The sequence below is a fragment of the Haliotis asinina genome, chromosome 9 (assembly GCF_037392515.1).
Source record: "Haliotis asinina isolate JCU_RB_2024 chromosome 9, JCU_Hal_asi_v2, whole genome shotgun sequence".
NCBI lineage: Eukaryota > Metazoa > Mollusca > Gastropoda > Lepetellida > Haliotidae > Haliotis > Haliotis asinina.
The window spans coordinates 36,239,834-36,261,544 of NC_090288.1; the positions used below are offsets into that span (position 1 = coordinate 36,239,834).

Genomic DNA, 21,711 nt, shown 5'->3' on the forward strand with positions numbered 1-21,711 from the left:
ATTTGGTGCAGTTATAAGGAGAGCAAGCTCTCTATCTGATCTGTATGAACCCAGCTGCATTTCGAGGATTGTAATTAACCAAGATTGCTGCACAGTAGAGATAATGAAATGGGGGCTGTTTTCAAGTTGCAAGAACAAGGAAACACTGTAACTCCGTTTGGCTATTTAAATGAATTAGGATTTAGGGCAGAAAGAATTAAATCTCTGTCGCTTGTCGTGGGGAAACTTATCATGTAAACTATGCTCCACGAACAATTTATCAACTTGAGGAAAATAACATTTAGAAACTTTCGGAGGTTGTAGGTGTCTCGGTACAACTTGGCTATTTCACGTTTGTTGATTTATTACAGTAACAATTAGGCTTTGGCTTTTTTCGTGAAAAAAACATGGACCCAGATTTTCGAAGCTCTCCTAGTATTAAGATGGTCGACTACTACTACGATTCTCGTAAGTGCCACCATATAATATCTTAGCTCGGTGGGGTAGCCCAATGGTTAATAGATTCTTTCTATGGCGAAGAAACGGGTTCGAATCCCGACATGGGTACTATGTGTGAAGTATATTTCTGGTCTGCCGCCGTGATATTGCTAGATAATTGCTCAAAAGCGTCGTAAAACTCACTCACTCACTCTTTACTCTAAGAGAGCTTCGAAAATCCATAGGCCCATGAATGCGTGTATTATATTTAAGACTTCTGATCCAGGGACGATTTTACAACAAAACAGAAGCTTTGGATATATATGTATCTGTTCTGCATGAAATGACTTGGCTGTTGGAGGTATTAGTGAAAACTGTGGAGTGAAAGAAAGGATACACCCAAGTTTAAAACTAGCTCCTAATGAAACAAACAGGAAATGTTTGGCCGGTGGAGATATATTTAATACGCGTAGCGTAGCGGCGTTGAGGACCTTCAGTTTGCAATGTTTCCGTGACTGTTACGTTTTGATAAAGTTATCAGTTGGTCAAAGTCAAAGTCATTAAGTATACGCCTTTAGCACTTCCAGTATTTCGCAGTTATCATTACCTATCTCTGTGCATAGAAAAACATGATATATAAACTGTTTACATACATTTTACAGGGGCGGAGGGGTAGTCCAGTGAGCGTTGTGCTCGATTCCAACAACGCCCATTTTAGTGTCCCCTGCCGTGATACATTACTGGAATATTGCTAAAAGCGGCGTTACATTAAACTCACTCACTCACTCACTTTACTCACTCTCTCACACACACACATATAGTAAATTTAGCTTTATATCGTGTACGTATAATACCATTTGTCATATTTTTGCATTACGTTTCTTTTTAATTCTGTTATGTTTTATTTACATTGTTTTCTTTATATTGTTTTATTTTATATTTCAATGGGGTGAAGGGAAAAAGGTCAGTCAACAAAACAAAAACAGCGAGAGTGTCTTGAATTAGTGAATCCATATATGAACCACTGCTTTAATCCACGGAATGTTCTTTCACAAACTGGTGGAGTTAGGTTTGAAAGAGTTGTCACGGAAATATTCTTTCACACTTCGGGTTCGTTAAGTTTGAAACAGTCTTTCGATTAGCATTACGGCATGTCATTTTAACGTGGGAGAAAATCCCGCAATGAAGCAGGTCCTAGAATGCCGCCTAAAAAGCATAGCCAATCAAACCGTACAACATGATCAGGTTTATTGTATGATTCGGTGTCTGGTAAAGGTGTTGAAAGGTATTGTTCTACATTCTTGCGTGCATGATCTAACTTTATGAAAAGGGTACAGCTATTGGTATGAAATGGTCAAACTTTGCATGTTATTGTTAGCCACAGACATTTAGCCTATATGACGTCAATGCCGTAACGTCACAGTGACCTAACGTCAAATTCAATTGGTTGAGACGTAACTATTATTTTGATGTAAGTACATTTTCTGGCTACCTGATTGGTCTAGAGGCGGGCACGTGACCGTCGACAGAACAGCATACTCAACAGTGATGTCAGATAGGTTGTTCTATGACGTGCCCATATTTGGAAAAGGTGTATCAGTGACCTCCTTCGTTTGTTGTTACAGTAAATGATTCAAAACTGATGTCGTTGCTTTTTATTATTGCTTTATTTAAAATTGCATCCATTTTTAGCTATTACAAGGGTAACGCTATTTTTCAGGGCATTATCATTCGCAGTAGCCCGAGGTCTTTCATTCAGTGCCCGAGGAAGGAGGGCAGTTGAAAAGACCGAGGGCTCCTGCAAATGATAATGCCCTGAAATATAGCGTTACCGTTGTTATAGCTAAAATGAATAGATTTTAATAAAATAAGAATAAAAACAGCGGCATCGGTTTAGAGGCATTTACTGCCAATAATAAACTACAGAGGTCACTGACACACATTTTACAAATAGAGATACGTCATAGAACAACACAGATGACGTCACTATTGAGAGTGACGACATTCGACCTTGACCTTTGCTTATACTACCAGCCGCCATTGTTTTCAGTGATCAACAACGTTAGACTCCAAGTCGATATTTTCATTGCTGTATGTTGTCATTGATGGTACAATTGGTATGGTTGGCACAGGCAGGAAAGTGTATAATGGCACAGGCACATGTGACGGATGTGAGCCAGACATATGGTCAATAAAGAACCCAAGTTCAAACGAGCCGTAGGTGATTGAACTTCAACAGTTGAGCTAGTTATGACGTCACCTAACAACGGGCTTGGTAATGGCCCGTCGTTAAGCATTTTGCGGGCATATCAAGTTACAGTGGACCGCTCATGTCTGATAACGCGCGGTCGTTTTAATGCTAATTCTATCCATTTTAGCTATAAATAGTGGGAATGCTATTGTTCAGGGCATTATTATTTGTAGAAGCTCGAAGTCTTTCACTAACTGTCCGACGAAGGACAGCTGAAAAGAACTGGGTTTCTTTTTTCGTTCATTTTTTTCGGTAATTACGCAACGAAAGAATTATAAACTGGTACATTCGGTCAATACCTGCTTTTATGGACCCGCAAAAGGCAATATTGACCTCGGACCTAATTATTAAATGACGTCATAATGAAGGCGACGTCATACGTCAGATTTTTTAGTATATGTATGTGAACTTCTGTAGAAAAGATATACAGTGTTACCAGAAATTATTGAGAAAATCTTTGTTTTTTTTTCTAATGATGCTAAGATTGGAAAAAGGGCTTTCACTATGCACTAAGCATACTAAATAAGGGAGACAACTCTTGAAGGCTTAGAAGGCAGCTCATTACGTCAAGAGTTATCTCCCTTGTCTGAGCAGACGGCTTCCTGTGTTGACATGGCAGAATTTACAGCAAGAGAGAAAAGAAAGCTCATTCTAGATAATTTTGAAAGGGGTGAGGCTGATGCTAAAGTGTTAGCTTGTAGACATGGTATTCCTCTGTCTACAGTATACAGAACTTTGAAGAATATTCAAACAGGAACCGGGATAGAGCACAAAGCAGGGGCAGGTCGGCCTAGGAAATTCAGTGTTGTGGATCGCCGAAGACTTGGGCAGATTGTGAGATGGGGCAAACTGAAAAGTGTTGAGAACATCAGAAATGAAATGATTAGCAGAGGAAGTCCTCAGGTATGCAATGAAACAGTTAGGCAGGAATTACAGAGACTTAATTGGGTGAAAAAACGTGGAATTCCCTCGCCGTTGATGAAAGATGCACAAAAGGAAAAACGTTTAAACTGGTGTCGGGCTCATGAAAATCAAGATTGGGATAATGTTTTCTTTTCCGATGAAAGTTCTGTTTGGCTTTTCCCTAATTGTGTGAAAATTTGGACCAAAGATACTGTCAAACCTATCTACCAGCGACCAAAACATAGCCCGAAGTTTCACATGTGGGGTGGCATATCGGCTCGCGGAGTGACGCCATTGTGTTTTCACGGGAAACTTGACAAAAGAAAGATACGTTGACATTCTAAATGGTCACCTTCTTCCGACAGCACAAACATTGTATGATGATGATTGGATTTTCCAGCATGATAATGACCCAAAACACACTGCGCGCTACACAAAACAGTGGTTGTCGGGCGAAAATGTTCAAGTTTTAGACTGGCCCAGCTACAGCCCAGACCTAAACCCAATTGAGAATGTGTGGGGAGTCATGAAGGACAGAATAAACCAAAAGGGACTGACAAAGATTGAAGATATGAAGGCCGAGGTGGTCCAATATTGGGATACCCTGTCACACGATTACCTACAAACTTTGATGGGTAGTGTGCCTAGGCGTATTCAGGCATGCATTGCTGAGCGAGGAGGTCTAACAAAGTACTAAAACAAGACTGAGACTGTAAATGTAGCAAAGAAGAATTTACATAAGAGCTGAATCACGATATGAGAACTACAAGTCACGTTTGACATTGTTCGTAGAGTTAAATTAGATCTGGCTTTTAAAATGAGACAATTTTCAATGACACCTTCGCTGTAGAATTGTTTCTTGCTTATTGTATTATGATTTGTCGAAGGGAAGTAGCATTATTGTCAGCGGAAGTGAAGAGCACATCCGGTTTGTCTGCTGTCAAGAAGCTGTGAACGTGTTTTGTGCACGAAAATGATATAGATCGTCGTTAAGTGAGACGAAAATGAGGTTGAATTGATGGTATTATTATATTAAAATCCAAAACGGTTGTATGCGTGCCCAAGAGGTGTTTCAAAAGGCAATGAGAAACTGCGATGGGTGTAATGGACAGTTTGACAGCCGGACAAATTGACGCACGAGCAAGTGCTTTAAGAATGTCGCTGACATCGCTCGCCTCGGACCAGGCAGCTCACAAACATGTATATGATGTGAACGTATCATCTGATCCAGAGTCTCAACCGAAATTCCCGAGCCAAAGTATCCTTCATTGCTCATCTGGGGATTTGCTGGGACCGGTAGGACTACTTGTACAGGGGTTGTTGGCACTCCTGGCGTTCTCGTGTTTGATAGGTACGTATGAAGTTGCAGTCGTAATGTGTGGAATGCGAAACATGCAGAAAGACACACTTGCTTCTCAGTCATTATGCCAGAATGTACTTCATGACACATCAAGCTTTTTCCTTGTTTAACATTCACTAATACTGGGGTTGTGCTCAACCTGTGTAATGCAATATGTGCATGTGATATAATATGTTGTATCCACAGGTATCCCAGTCTCAGGGGTTTTCAACGACATAGGACAAAAATTTAATTTTTGTCTTTAATATCATTTTATGTTTTGATTTTGCTAACCTTGAGTGATATAGGTATATTTATCTATTTCGCTAAAAAAGTATCATGTGTTTCCAACAAAAATAGCATTGATGACATTGTATCGCTTGCCACATCCGGGTATTTTGTATGTTCCAGGCGTTATATTGTTATATCTTTTGTACCCACATTATTTCTTTAGCACACAGGTCTTGCCACTAGTTTCACATATTTTCCTGTTTGGCCCATATTAATATGCAGCTGTCGTATGATTCCGCAATACTTACGTTTTCTCTGTATTTTTTGATGGCATAGTTTCTCATGAGCCACTTACCATATTGCGCCACCTATCCATTGTTTACATTCATCAGTAGATCATCACAACTGTGAGCGAAAAGTGTTCAGACTTTCATCAATTTGCTTATGTTCAGTCATCTACTGATAAAAACTAATGTACCTTTATGTCTGGCACGTAATGCCACTTTTCGTATGATCTTTACAAACATTTCTGTAAACTTTTTCCGTTTCAATGTTTTCCAAAAATCGCTCAACTGCTACCTGATGTAATCAACTGAAATAATAACATGACCTAAGGAGGAATCCCTTTTCCATTCTTTTTAAACTATGGAGGCCTGATAGGATCATCTCTTAAGTTGTTTTTTCATGTTCCATCTTACGTATTCCGTTGATCAACTCTACGTGTTTTGTGAACTTTATCCTGAAAAATTTATTCTGAAGAAATGTGACTATTCTGTTAATTCTAAAACCATTGACTGTATCACAATTTATCAACTTTGTTGGTACTGTAAACCTACTTTGACACTTCTGGATTGGCTTTTAATGACATTTGAGAATGTGACATGTGCTTTGCACCCTTAAGTTGATGTGTAGGGAATACCACAGAAACATAAGACGTCACCAGAGTTTGTGCACAATGGCACATGCCAACGATGAACTTAGTATGACAAAAGTGTTTTAATGACATTAGATGATACAAAAGTATGTCATCTAACTCTAGGTTATATTTATATAACCTGACAATATCAGTGATCGTATTTATAGTTGAAAATTTCTTAATACCACGAAAACCCATGACACGAGAGTAGTAATCTTGCATGACCCAGATCATGACTGTCATGAGATGTGGAGTGAACAGGAATTGTTGTGAAACCAACAGAAAGATGCTTACCAACAGAAAGATGCTTTGGGTCAAGCTATGTACGGTAAATAGCGAGTGACTCAGGGTGTTTATGTTAGATCTTTTTCTACTCCTAGTACATACTGATGATACCCAGATACAGAAATGATCTATATAGTACTTGTTTGTGTTGTACAGTCCCAAATTTTGTGAATATCTCTTTTGAAGTAGGCTTTTTCCTGTGCCATCTTGCTCAAGGAGAACATCAAATTTTTTAGTGATCTGTAAAAATGTGGAAACATTGTAGAACAACTACCTTTATTACTTTCTCGACCTGGCCTGTCAGGTATGTAGAAATGGATATTGTTTTGTTCTCTCTCATTTCCTTTGATGTGACTGTGCTTGTCGTAAGAGGCCACTAACAGGATCGGGTGGTCAGACTCGCTGACTTGGTTGACACATGTCATCAGTTCCCAATTGCGCAGATCGATGCTCATGCTTTTGATCACTGGATTGTCTGGTCCAGATTCGATTATTTTCAGACCACCGCCATATAGCTGGAATATTGCTGCGTGCATGTAGACATGTTTTTGAAGTGCATGCAAAAGTCTCTTGTCCATAGATAGGCAGTCACATGATAAATAACCCTCTCTTTGGTAGCTGCATGTACAAGTAACAATTCTTTTCTGAACAAAGCATATGTATGTTCCATGCTACAGCAATGCCTTAATCAAACCATGTGTATAGACTGCCTCCTTGTCATGTATATATCTGAATTTCAAATGTCTGTAATAATAATATTAATAGTCATAGATCAATATATTGTCATGGACTGTTCGTTCATGTATGTGTTTCTGTCCCCTTTTACTGGTTAATTTATATGTGTCTTGTGTCAGGTGAGCTTAGGTGAAATGGGGTTTGTATTGTTCCAGAATATTTCGCCCATATAACAACAGGATGTGTGTGTATGTGTGGCTGCTGGTACTAGCTCAGATTTAGGTAGTGTTATGGTGCCAGCTCCCTGAGATACCATGCTTTAGTCTTGCCTGAATACCCACTAAGACACATTATACTGACTCCAAGTCAGTCAGTCCTTGTACCCATTAAAGCAGGGGCAGGAAGGAACCAACAAGCACCATGATAACACAAATATATTTAGAGAGTGGTCAAATGTAACATAAGTTATATTTGGGATAACACTTTCTTAGTTAAAGGCAAATTCTAGTACTCTTTTTAGTTGAGACAGACACTTTATCGCCAGCACACAAAGTCAGCCACCTCACCCAGTCAGCCACCCACTTCCACAACTCAGCTCAAAAAAGTACTAGAATTTGTACTTTACTAAGACAGTGTAATCCCAGATATAACTTAAGTTAAACAAGTACATGGACCATATTTTATCATGTTTTGGTGCAGCTTGGGACCAAATCCAAGAGCTTCAGCACAAAGGTGGTCCATCTTAGGTCCACGATCACCTGGCTGAATTTGCATAGTTCTAATAATGCTGATGCTTAAAAATAAGAATGATATCAAACTCATCTAAATCTTATTTGTTAGCTTTACCATGTTTACTGTCAATGTTGTAAGCTTTGAATGGTCATTTTATGATATTAATTCCGAAAGATATTAATCATATCATCTGTTGCCATGGTTACCTGTTTATAATTACAAGTAGTCATAATTGCCAGTTGCTATGTATATTATGCAAACGTTTTGATGAGTGTGCTACCCAAGTGAAGTTGTATTTGCATAACTGTTTGAATATGAATAGATTCATGAGGTGAACAGGTCAGGTTACTAATGTTCTGTAAATATTAATTGAATTCAGGGCTCCAGATAAGGGCTGTATTGGCGTATGTACGGATGAAAAATATGCTTGATACTGTAGGAATAAGACAAGACAACATAGCAGATACGCACTACAGCAATGGTGTATGGTCTAACATTCATTTATGGACGTATTAATCTGTTGTATTGTTTCCTGACCTGTTGACACAAGAGTACCAATGTTGTGGTGCATATATGAAACGAGTCACAAGATTACTGATGCGCTATTAAATTCCAGACAGTGCTCTAAAGGTACTGTTGCTATTTTCTAGTACTACTACATGGAAAAAATTAAGGCGTAAGTATTCTTGATATTGAAAGATTATCTGGAGCCCTGTTGAATACATATCAGGAAGACTGACAAACTATAGGGATAACAATTTCTTTATTACGATAGTGTGACGTTTTGGTACAGATTCTTTATTACGACAGTGCAACATTTTATCGTAACAGAGATGTTGTTATCCATAAGGTTTGTCAATCTTGTACTCCCCAACTTCTAAAATGCCACTCAAAGAAACACATCATGAATTTTGCACAGACACTTTGTTGTGTTCTTGTGTTCTGCAGGTGTCTTAGAATTTGAGTGATTGCTTGAGCAGGATTTGTAACTGAACATTCTTAATATGATTCTGTGATAAGTTTTTTATTGCTCAAAAATTTAGACATGTCTTAGAAGTTGAACAGTGTCAGATACTTGTTCTGGATCAGGCCTGTGTCATTATTGATTAGATCAGGAGACTGATCCATATTTATAACAAATGAAACACACCAAGTTAATAGGAGTGAAACACTACATCAGTTGTACCGCGATATCTGAACTACGATATGACACTGGATACAAGAACATCCTTAGATCAATAGGCAATGATACATTGTACTCTTTTGTATTTGTGTGACATTCTAATATGTAAAACTAACCCATGAAGGTCTAAGGGTAAAATAGGCCTTCAGCAACCCATGCTTGCCATAAAAGGCGACTATGTTTGTCATAGGAGGCGATTAACGGGATCGGGTGGTCAGACTCACTGGCTTGGTTGACACATGTCATCGGTTCCCAATTGCGCAGATTGATGCTCATGTTGTTGATCACTGGATTGTCTGGTCCAGACTCAATTATTTACAGACTGCCGCCATATGGCTGGAATATTGCTGAGTGTGACATAAAACTAAACTCCCTCACTCACTCACATGTAAAACTATCTAAGCTTTTATGATAGGCTGAAAGCATGATCAAAGTTTGAACAGTTTATTCTTAGCAGCCAACCCCAAATGTTGCGTTACAGTTGAGGAACCATGTACATTAACTTATTGTGACAGGTGACTGACTATGGAACAGGAAGTAAACCAATAAAAAAGTTGTGTTAGGGAGCCTTAGGCGTTTTACTTTTCTTTTCTTTGGTTGACATCCATTGAACATCCACTTACAGGGTCATTATACATATAGCCTTCAAACTCTCTGTCAAAACATGGCTGAAAGTGTTGCTTTATTGGTTTTGTATTGTTGAGTGTCAAGACACATATTGTTTCGTGGCAGAAATATTGAGATATGTATCGATACCTTCCTGTATGCTTGCAACCCACAAATAATACAGTAAAATATATTGTTTGTTGTTATGTTTGTTGTATCAAAACATAAATAACTCGATCATTACTGATTCAGTTTCCTGCCTTAATAAAGTGCAATGTCAAGAACATACTCACAGGCATATCACAACAGGAAGTACCCATGATCATCTTGATCATGGAATTAACTAGTGCTTCACCTTCCTATTGTTATGACTATGTCGCTTTATTTCCCACGTCTTGTGTAGTAGGTTAACATTACAGTTGATTGCTGGTCGATTACTGAGGTCTGATATTGTGACATAACCAGCGGTGTCAAATATTCCTAAAAAATGTTCCAGTGATGCGTCATGTCAAAGGATTTACGCCAAATATAAACTGTCTCGTTTCACTACTTTATAAGGATTTTATGGACAAATCATTGCCTTGCTTAATGGCATGTAAAGACCTATACTAAATATCACAAAGAAGAAGACGATATCCATAAACATTTTGTCTCCTTTGCTTTTTTAAATCCTCATTATTATTGAGTGTTGTGCTAATTAACGGTAATTATTAATGAAATTTCAACACTTTAGATATGGTGTTAACCCCCTGTATCTACTAGGCAATAGGGACTTGGGTGTTTATTTGCGTTACTGGGCCAGTCATTTTTCTTTTGTAACTGCTTCAGTATTCTGTACATTTAGATCCATATGGCATTCTGTTACGTTGTGTATATTTAAGTCAGTATGAGTGAGTGAGTGTGCTTATGCCGCTTTTAGCAATATTACAGCAATATCACAACAGGGGACACCAGAAATAGGCTTCACACGTTGTACTCATGTGGAAAACTGAACCCATGTCTTCAGCGTCATGAGTGAACAACTTAACCACTAAGCTAGCCAATTACCAAATCACTTCTAAATCAGTATTAAGCTCTTTTGTAAGTACATGATCTGTTCAATCTTGACGTTGGAATTGATATATAATTTTTGTTTTCAGCCAAGCGTTACTGTGAACCAAAACATGCAAGACGTCCTTGGAGGATATGGTAAGCTCATCTTAAATTAATCAGATTTATTTTGAATTGTATTGTAATGATTACATACATTGGGGAGGGGTGCTTATACAATATTACATAACAGAAAATATGATATTGTCCTGAGACCACTCACTCTGGCCAATTTCAATCCCTTATAATTCATTGTGTCATCAAATGACAAGTGATTGGTGCTCCTAGTATTAATCACAGGTGCGACTTATCCTTCTTTGTTTATCTATTAAGAAGCCAAGTAGTTGTAATAATCCTGTGTGGCTCAACAACAAAGAAGTCTCAGGTAGAAGTGTAGTTGACCAGATTGATGCTCATACTGTCAATCACTAGTCAGACTTGTCCTCCAGTATTTACAAATCACAGTCATATTGGTACAATATACCTGTAACAGTGTTCACGATGGCTGTCTGACCCACTTAAAATTCACTGGACCCACAGAATTAAGTTAAACATGCATTTCAGATTTAACATTTCTTATAACTGGCATTGAAATTATTAACATTATATGATAAGAAACATAAGATTTCTAAACAGCAAACAAGTGTCACATGCCACAAATAACAACTTCATACAGACATTGTGAAATATTCAGTCAGACACTGGGGCTGGTGGGTTGGTGATTTCTATCTGACCAGTGGTGAATCTGCCTAATTTGGATTGCATTCCTGAAAAGGCAATAATTGATATTTGGTTGAATGGCCTTTTTGTTGTTCTTCTTTGATATTGTTTCTTGTATTTGCAGGTTTTATGACACCTCCAAGCAAGGGTTTGGTGCAGCTGTTCTCCACTTTGCAAATGTCTTCCTAGCAGATATGTTTCAGGATGACCCATGTACATGGTACTTATCTCTCATTTGAAACCCTTTGTCCTTGTTTAACCTGGATTGTACAGTTGCCAGTGAAAGTAGCCAAATGAATGAATGAATGATACATCTGAATTAGGTGAGGCAATCCCAGCAGCTTCCTTCCACCTGACCTCCATCCATTACCCAACCCCAAATCCACTGGCCTCTCCTACCCCTGCCACCAATCACCAATGAATAATACATCTGAATTAGTCAGGCCACGCCTACCCCTGCCAACAATCACAAATGAATGATACATCTAAATTACTGATTCAATCCCAGCAGCTTTATATCACCTGACCTCCATCCATTACCCCACCCCAAACCCATTGGCATTTCCTACCCCTGCAACCAATCACCACCTACTCAACCACAACCCCTACCCTCAATCCCCACTTGTACCATCAATTCCCAATCCTTCCCTCAGTCATCACCCTACCCTGCTCACCCTACCATCAATGTTAACCCCAACCCTCAACCCTACATCTACCATCAGTTGCCTCAGTCTCCACCCAAATCCACTATTCACCTTAGCTTTTGTGTAGTAAAGGTGAAACACATCAACAAGAATATGGTATTACAAGTTACAAGGGCAAGAAGGAGCTAGAAATTCAATATTTTATCTGCAGCCCTGAGATGTTATAAAGAATCCAGCAATTTATCTGGTATCTTTTGTCTATCAAAAGTTGTCTTCATGAAGGTTAATCTACTTTCAAACATGTTAACTTCAAATCTAGGTTACAATCAAAATAAGACTTGGAAAAAAACATTGCTATTGTTGAACTTTCAGTATAATCTGTTTTCTTGCAGGTATTTTATCAGTTTTCTTCTGGATTCAACTATAGGAATCCTCATCATCTATTTAGGATTGAAACTCACCCAGATAATCGTCAGGAGGAACAAGCTGACCACATTATACTTTGGGGAATATGGTAAAATTGTTGGATCACTTCTGTTGACTGCACTACCTTGTGGTTACAAATGTTATTTGGAGGAAAATCCAGATTGATGTCAGATTGTGCATTCAAACGGAAACACATCAGTTGTTAACAGACATACAGTGGAAGCTGTCTTACTCGGACCCTAAGTAACTCGGTTTTCTATATAATTCGGACAGAATTGTTGGTCCCAGCAGAAGTTAACTAAGTTATCATTACATATAGGCTAACTTATTCGGACTTCATGTAACTTGGATTTCGGACTGAAATCTCAGCCCTTCAAGGTTTTTACCATGATTTACCATGAAAACATTGTTAATTAACTCGGACTAGCTGGACTGCCAGAGGCGGAAGTGCTTTGTAGTTAGCCAATTACTGACTTCAAACTTATTATCAAGTGTGATGATAACCAGTTAACAAAAGGAATTAACAAAGCAGTTCAGCAAGCTGACACGACTCACGCAGCGTCATTTTGATGGTATGCGATTTTGTTATAAAAAAAACGATACTCCAGTAATTTTTCATCAGTGACAAAATGGCTTAAGTAATGATACATTGTATTTGTTGATTTCTGTGGAGAAGATTGAATCACATGCGCTTCCATACTAGGGCGTTTCCCCGCAAAATAGCGAGTAACATGAAAACATGGTATGTACTTCTAGCGCTCGTGCTTGAGGACAAGACATGAGATGTATGTTGCATTGGAAACCAGCAGACGACAGAACAATCTAACAATAAATTTATAAAAGATGAGGTGATATTTATTAACGGAATTACAGTTTTGGTAATCTACTGATATGTAATAATGTTCATGATCTTCTTTTGCGCTATTACCCCGAAAACACGTTACACCATGGCAGTTGTGTCTTTCATCATGAAAGTACCGTGCATGCGTTTCTCCTGGTCAAGGGAGCTAAATCGTGTCTCTCATCAGTCCAATTCGGACTCCTCGTAATTCAGACAGAAAAGTCGGTCCGAGTTGAGTTCGACTTAGACAGCTTCCACTGTATGTGCAGAGTTGTGTCAACCTGTGAAGTTTCAGGTTAGAATTGATTTTCTGTAACCCATGCTTGTCATAAGAGGCAACTAACTCTAGCTGGGTTGACTCATGTCATCAGTTCCCAGTTACATAGAGCGATGCTCATGCTGTTGATCACCAGATTGTCTGGTACAGACTTTATTATTTAGAGACTGTAATATTGCTGAATTTGGCGTAAAACTAAACTCAATCAATTATTCATAGTTGTGTCCCATGGCAAGAAGGATTTGGGACCACTTGCATCTTGTGATACAAGTGTTGATATTATTGTAAGTCTGTGTTAAATTACCCAAGTTAAGTATGCCATAGTGGTAAGATCACTTTGTGCAAACTGACGTTGTCTGGAATGCCAAGTTTTTCAGATGAAGATGAGGAAAGCCCCACCCCTAAACCAGAGGCTGTATGTTTATGTTAACATGTAGCCTTTTTTTTTGTTTTTTAATTTAATAGTTAGGTTATGAAAAATAACAAATTCAGAATCACCTCATTGAGTGGCACTTTTAGATGTTGGATAGTCAGATAAAGACAAAATGTATGTATGAACAACTTTTTTATTCAGGTGGTTAGATGTTTCATTAATGCTGCATCACATGAAGAAAGAAGTTGTTCGTCCATAAAGTTTGTCCATATCAAACTTCAGAATCCTGTTCCTCTTTCCAACCAGTCTGCCATTCATCATTACTGATTCAACATGTGTAAGGTGATGTATAGAAACCAATAGTTTGTAATAGCCTCAGGACAGCATACGCCTACTTCCTGATAGATTGTTGGTTCTGCTATAGTTCCTATATGTTGTATTGTAGGTGATCCTCCACAGTGCAATGCATGGGTGGGGCAGTGTGGCCTCTACATTCTGGTGATGATTGTGGAGAAGATCCTCGTCACACTGCTTGTTCTCTTCAAGTTCTGGACACAAGTGAGTTGCTGTTACTCCTGTATCTGATATCTCGTTCTTTTTTTAAGTTTTTGAGCTGTTTCATTATCTGAATTGTGGCTTGTTTTATGTGGGGTGGTTTGGTAGATATATTGATAATGATATTCGCCTAATATGTGAAAGGGATTTGGTCTGTTTCTCATATGAGTATGAATTTTTAAGCCGATTTCTTTAGATTTTGTTGGGATGTTGGCTTCTCACCAGTCTTTGACTTCATTTGCAAGTAAGCCCAAGTCTAGCACAAAGTTGCCTTTGCTAATAAGATCACTCTATACTAGATCATAAGCTAACTCTGTAATATAGTTGAAGTATTCCTAAAATACAAATTCAAGTGAGGAGACTTCAGATACAAAAGAGCCCAGTGTTTGAGGCATTACGATTTTGCTAGACAGAGTTGTGTCCCTTTGTAATAGCTTGAGAACTTGTGCCAGAACTTTATCAGGGTGTATATCAACTGTGTCAGGGAACAAAAGACAAGTGACAGGTAAGGCAAAACCAAAACCAGTAATTTTTATTTATTCTCACCAGTAAATGACTGGCACAAATTCTTATTCTTTGAGAACAGTTGAATACTTGAGATCGTGAACAAATCTGCAAAAGCTCAATTATTCACATTCAAAGCAGACTGCACTATTTTAAATAAACTGCACCCTACCAGCAAGACTATAATATTCTATGATGTACTGCCTGCTTGTAAACAAATTCATCTCAAAGTTGCTACCAATACCATGGATGATATAGTATATCATTTGTTTGTGTTCTTTGTACACTGTTAACAAATCACAAGAATTTCGTGAGAGCTTTTATATACTGTACACTTCCCAGTATACAAATGTACTCCATGTGACCAAAGGCGGGACCATCTAGTATTTTCCTGTGCTGTAATAATGGTTGCCGTGCTAGTATTTTATGTTCATTGGTTTGAATTCTAGATTTGCAGTGATGTCTAATTTTGGGAATTGGTTACGATATCATCAGTTGATGATTAGTTTATTACAACCAATCAGTCATCGAAAAAAACGTAATTAGTGAGCATCATTTGTGGCATTATCTGAAATGTTAATGCACACCAAAAAATAACGAAAAGACAGGAAAATTCTGGGGTTTTTTTTCAAACTGCACAAAATGCATTTGCAAATTTTAAATCTTGGAAGAATGATGAGTATGTTAGGAACATATAGTACCAGGAGTCTTTAAGACACTTTCAATCATGAGTTGGAACAAGCTTGAAGTGCTTATGAAGTGAACATTCAAAACCAGCCTTGTGACAAATATCATTACTGAAAACAAGTGTTCCAAATCATTTGTGTTCGTTTATGAGAAAACATGATCAACTGCTTTGTCGTTTAGTCACTGCGACCAATCTTCGATTATTTCAATTAATCAGACCACTACTACTGATCTCATACCTATTTTACCACTGTGTTAAATATCTGTGACCTGCATTACTTCATTGTGAGGGCAATCGTCACACACCAACATCCATAAAGATCCGGGCTAGAATTGGTCTTCAGCAACCCATGCTTGGTGTGAGATATGATTAGTAGGATCAGGTGGTCAGACTTGCTGACTTGGCTTAGACATGTCATCATATCCAAATTGTGTAGACCCGTGAAGGTCCTGGGGTAGAAAAGGCCTTCAGCAACCCATGCTTGCCATAAAAGGTGACTATGCTTGACTATGCTTGGCGACTAGCAGGATCGGGTGGTCACACTCGCTGACATGTCATCGGTTCCCAATTGCACAGATTGATGCTCATGTTGTTGCTCACTGGATTGTCTGGTCCAGACTCTATTATTTACAGACCGCTGCCATATAGCTGGAATATTGCTGAGTGCGGTGTAAAACTAAACTCACTCACTCTGAAATGTGTATATTGATGATGTTGACCCATAGATTGTCAAAACCAATCTAGGTTACAGACAGACCTCCTCCATATAGCTGGAATTTTGCTGAGTGTGGAGTCAAACAACATACAAACAAATGCACATACCAATCTGTCCAATGATGCAGCCTGTATTTCACTGGTTTGAGTGTTTCCCATTGAAATCAGCTAGTGTGCTTCTTTAAAGGATTCAACAATTCTTGGCCATTCTGCTCTGTTTTCTTCAAATGAAAGTTTACATTTACCATAAAGTTTTTCTGAAATATTGATGAAAAACATTGGTTTTGAATTGTATGCACTTAATTTCTTTTACCCTTTTTCAAAATGTGGAAATTACTCATGAAATACCAATTGTTCATAAAATAGTTATGACTGACTGATGATATTGTGACTATGCTGATACAAGTTCATGACTGAAAACGTATGCTACCGGGTAAGTTTTTAGTTGTCTGCAGGCTTCACCCTTATGACATTCTCACTAGTATCACTGTTTACAACATGTTGGTCTTGATTCCAGGTAAGGGCTTTCATTATGTCTCCGATTAAAAACCCAACACTGGAGCTTGTACTGGTCATGTTCTTGGTGCCACTAGTAGTTAACGTAAGTATCACATGTGACAGTTACGGGGGAGAGTCGTTTTTGTAGATTGATGCTAATGATGTCAATCACTGGATTATGTAAAATTATGATTTTATTATTCATAGACTGCCTTCATATATCAGGAGGGGCTGGGGGTAACCTAGTAGTTAAAGAGTTGACGTGTCACACCAAAGAATTGGGATTGATTCCCCTCATGGGTACTAGGTGTAAAGGCCATTTCTGGTGTCCCACACTGTGATATTTCTGGGAAGTTGCTAAAAGCGGCATAATACTAAACTCCCGCATATACCTAGAAAATCGTTGAGTGGTTTTAAGAAAATGAAAAACAAAAAAGAAAAATGAAAATAATGACACAAGTACAGTGGAAGGTGTCTAAACCGGCATTCACTCAGACTGAAAAAATGATCCTGTTTAGACAATGTGCCTGATTGTAGAGCTGATGATAAATGTACAAGCCATCGATTGGACTGAGATTTGTACTGGTGTCGACAACTAGTTTTAACAGCTTCCACTGTAGTTTTAATAAATGACTATGCTTTTTTCCATTAAAATAATTTTCATTGTTGTTTTTACAGGCTTTCATTTTCTGGATTGTGGATAACTTTTTGAAGCAAAGCATTCAGAACACCAAGCATGTGTATGTGAACAGTGACGAAACGTCAGTGAAATATTTCAAAGGATCAGAGCGTGTGCGCTGCTACAACCGAATAGAGAAAGCTGAAGACTTTGAGTCGGACATGTTGTTATCAACAGACGAGGATGGGGATACGAGACAGCGATCTCTGGACAGCTCTGTTAGCCTGCTTCCTACATGAGTCTGTATTACGTAAAATGGTGTTATTTGCTGGAACTTTAGATAAGAAATATATTTCCCAAGACTTTCAGATAACACACTGATAATTTATTTTTGGAAGATCTCAGATCTATTACTAGAACGAAGTCCAGTATGCAGAGATATACAGCGAGATCTTGTTAGTGTATGAGACATGGTTCTAGAACTGTGAGTGGAAGTCTTTTGGTTGAGATCACAAGAAATGCTGAATCAGTATACAGTAGAATCTGTCTAAACCGGCACTCATTGGGACTGAAGAAACAATCCGGTTTAGACAATGTGCTGTATTGTAGAGCTGATGATAAAAATACAAGCAACTCATGGGCCTGAGATTTTATGCCTGTGTTGAGAGCTTGCTGGATAAGGACAGATGCCGATTTTGACAGCTTCCACTGTATTTGTTTTGTTTGTGATCCAGAGTCAGATTGAGTATCAGTGTGAATATTTCCAAAGGTTAGTGTTCCAGTGAGGCCACAGAATTATATTTCAATTTGTTAATCGAGGTAATGGTATACACGCCATTGATACCACATATAGTGTGGTATCAAGACATTTTCTTGTTTTAGAATGATATGGTTAATTTGAGAAATTCAATAAATATTTTTCAGGCTCTTTAGTGACATCATCAAATCAGTTTGATAATTAATTATGAATGGCCTAAGCATAAATGGCGCCTGATAATGGCTCACTGGATGTGATGTTATGTATGATGGAAAACATAACGAAAATGATAATAACACAGCTCCCCAATGTACTTTCAATATATCATGGTATACCACTATATCATGTTACACTAGTTATATATCTTCATTATATATACTGAACAGCAAAAAACGAGAGTTTCGAAAAAAAATTAATCTCATGTTCATAAAATGTTCATGTTTATGTCTTTTATTTAAAAACTTGACAAAAAGCCAGAGTTGCGTTTCTTTTGTTGATCAGAATATATCAGAGCATGCATCCTTGTCATGTACACATCTTGTTTGATGTTAGAAAACATTGTCTGGAATTCTTTTTGCTTTTTGCGAAACTGTGTACTGCACAAACTGCTTTGTCTAAGGAACTGTCTATTACTTATGTATTTAGAGTTGAAAACATTTACTCTACAGGGTATTTAAGTACCTTATTTGATGCTTTAAGTGCCCTGTTCCAGTAAGCACTAAAGTTGAAATTAGCAGCCCCTTACCTGAGACCATAACTTTACATGTTTGTCCATATTTTCTTGTTTACATTTATGATATGTTTTACTGAATGCTAAACGTGAGGGCTATAATTTCCTAAAATAATTGTTGAAAGCGTGAACCAGCTAAACCCAGGGGTTATAATTTGTTGAAAACATGTGAACCAGGTTTGTTCACTACCTCACCGTCTCTAAAAACAGTAAGTTAGTATTGGAGTAATGACCTTAACTTTTGTCAATTCTATCAGTGCCCATCGTGCTTGTTCCAACAAATACCTTGTCTGATTGTGTTTTTTATGGTATCACAGGGGTGGAAATAACCTATTGCCAGACGTCCCAGTCACATGTTTTTGTCTTTTTTGACGAGCAAGCAAATTTGTATATCATGCTGTACCAATGTCCATTTTACTTTCCAGTTATAATTTTGTTGTTTAATAAGAAAAATCAGAAAGAAAATTGGCTGGTATCGTGGAAATAAAGGAATAAAGGTAAGGGCAAGTGATATTTCAAGTGCCACTGTACTGGAGTACACTAGCAATGATGACGTTATTTCCACCCTTGTATGACAATATGGTGCAGATCCAATGTGGGAAATATTAAGCCCCATTTGTGTATATTTTTATGAAAGCATATGAAAATTTCATTTTAAACTGTATAATTATTGTCTTTTCATTTTGTTTTGTTTTTTTGCATGAAAGGTGATAATAAGTGTTTATATCAGTTTAAATCAAAATGTGAATTAGTCTTTGTGAATAGTTTTTAACGTCAACTTCAACTGCTGTTAACAAGTCAACGAAGCTTTAATATCAAAATTGGAAACTCCATAAATTTATTTGGATCTTGCTCAACATTTATCCAATATAGAAAGCTGTGAAATCCACAAATCAGTTTTGTCTTCCGAGTTGAAAGTGCCCTCAGGGAAAACCGTTCAACAGATGAATGAAGGTCTCCACAGAATGTAGTGACATAAGAACTATAATGGCTTGGATATGGTATTGTATATTTTACCTAGAAATTGTAGGTTGACAATTGAACTATGTACTCGTCATTTATTTCAGGGGCAGGGCACTTTTAAGTTTAAGACATGATAAAATTCCAGTATTTGTATTTTAATTAAAACCATTATTATTTTGAACATTATTTAGAGACTGGTCATTTATTATTGGGGATCTGGGGATAATGAAGTATTGTGCATTTATTTTATGAGTGAATGAGTGAAAATGAACATTATTTAGGGACTGGTCATTTATTTCAATGATTGCTGGTACATGTTTTTTGAGTGAGTGAAAATAGTTTTATGCCACGTTTAGCACTATTCCTGCAGTGTTCTGTCAAGGGATACTAGAAACAGGATTCACGGGTACTAATGTGGGGATTGACAAACAGACGCTTTAACCACAATACTACCCACCATTCCTATTTTTTTATTTTTTTATTTTTGGGTATGGGTGTGGATGTGTGGGTGGGTATGAAGGAAATGTTGAGAACAGGAGGAAATCTCTCCCTGCCCTTACAATAAATGACCAGTCACTGAACCTTTTGAAAATTTCACAAATCAACGCAGCTAATAGATTACGGTCAGCTGTATATGTTGATATTATTTCAAAAGACCAGACCACTTAGCTTTGTTAAGTATATTTATGATGTAACTAATTAATTAATTTGGTCCTAAAAATATTCTTTTAAGTGCATTTGAATGGTGATTTTATAACTAAATGTATATTATCAACTTTTATTTTAGAAAAAGAGTAACCTTCAGATTTTTGTTAAATAGTCACAAATTCGTTTTTATTTTGGGAATATTGTAGAAATCAGCAGTGAATAAACAAAAAATACCTCTTTTTGCAGTCCATCATGCATGTTGACTGAAATGTGTTTGAAATACATATTAAACTGGCCTGGACTTTGGTCTTTGAAACTAATATCATTTTCTGAGTTTGTGTTGGGGGAAGTTAGATAGCAGTTTGTATGTTTTGGTTGAGGAGGGCCACATTTTGTGATATATATCTCCACTGATGGTTGCATGACGTCATGGTCATGCACAGTCCTGTCTTTTCTTTGTGTGTTTTTAACTTCACAAAAGAATTCCATATTCTGAAAACAGTGTACAGTGTTTGGTGATATTTATGAGGAATGAGAGGTCCAGAGATGTACAGTAAAGTGTAAATAGTACACCAAATTATTTTTTATGAATATAAGAAATGTCACATAGTCCTGTGTCCATGTTCAGTCTAGTATTGTGTATTGTGCAGAAGTTGTTTTTGCCAGTATACTTCCAGGGAATCCTATCCATTACGATGACATGTAATAAACAGTGAAAATAATTCGCACCTTGATTGTAGACAGTTTAAGAGTTATTAAAATCAGATGTTTTATTCTGATACAATCATTATTGTGAGGGTTGACACAACCATAGAATGTTGTGTTAGTTGAACTTTCTGATCATCATTGTGTCGGCTTTGAAATCTCAAAACAAGTGAGAAAAGCATTCACACAGCATGCCTGATATTTGAATCATTCAAAACAAACATAAGTAACCTTTCCCGAGAGTACATAAAGAATGCCACTTCATTTAATCTTGGATATTGTGTACACATTGTCTCTGAGCTTTAAGATTTGAATATACCTATAGTTACCCTTTTCTGAATTGGACTGTGGACACCTTAAAGAAGTTCCTGGAAGAAATGTTTGTGGGTCTTGATTTGTTTGATTGGCATTTTAGAAGCTGA

General features: G+C 37.5%; 1 protein-coding gene across 1 annotated transcript; it reads left to right on the forward strand.

The window, feature by feature from the left end:
- The first annotated feature begins 4,485 nt into the window (after positions 1-4,485).
- Positions 4,486-21,455, forward strand: LOC137296667 (store-operated calcium entry regulator STIMATE-like). Its single transcript, XM_067828486.1, has 7 exons — positions 4,486-4,922; positions 10,678-10,726; positions 11,472-11,567; positions 12,384-12,505; positions 14,354-14,466; positions 16,887-16,970; positions 17,546-21,455. The coding sequence occupies exons 1-7, from the start codon at positions 4,667-4,669 to the stop codon at positions 17,783-17,785; spliced, it is 960 nt and encodes a 319-aa protein (XP_067684587.1). The 5' UTR covers positions 4,486-4,666; the 3' UTR covers positions 17,786-21,455.
- The last annotated feature ends 256 nt before the right edge of the window (positions 21,456-21,711 follow it).

Bases quoted from the DNA above. Each gene is read 5' to 3' on its own strand.
- LOC137296667 (XM_067828486.1), top strand. From the start codon at position 4,667: ATGGGTGTAATGGACAGTTTGACAGCCGGACAAATTGACGCACGAGCA. The intron at 14,467-16,886 runs GTGAGTTGCTGT...TCTTGATTCCAG, and splicing joins TCTTCAAGTTCTGGACACAA to GTAAGGGCTTTCATTATGTC. The intron at 16,971-17,545 runs GTAAGTATCACA...TTGTTTTTACAG, and splicing joins TGGTGCCACTAGTAGTTAAC to GCTTTCATTTTCTGGATTGT.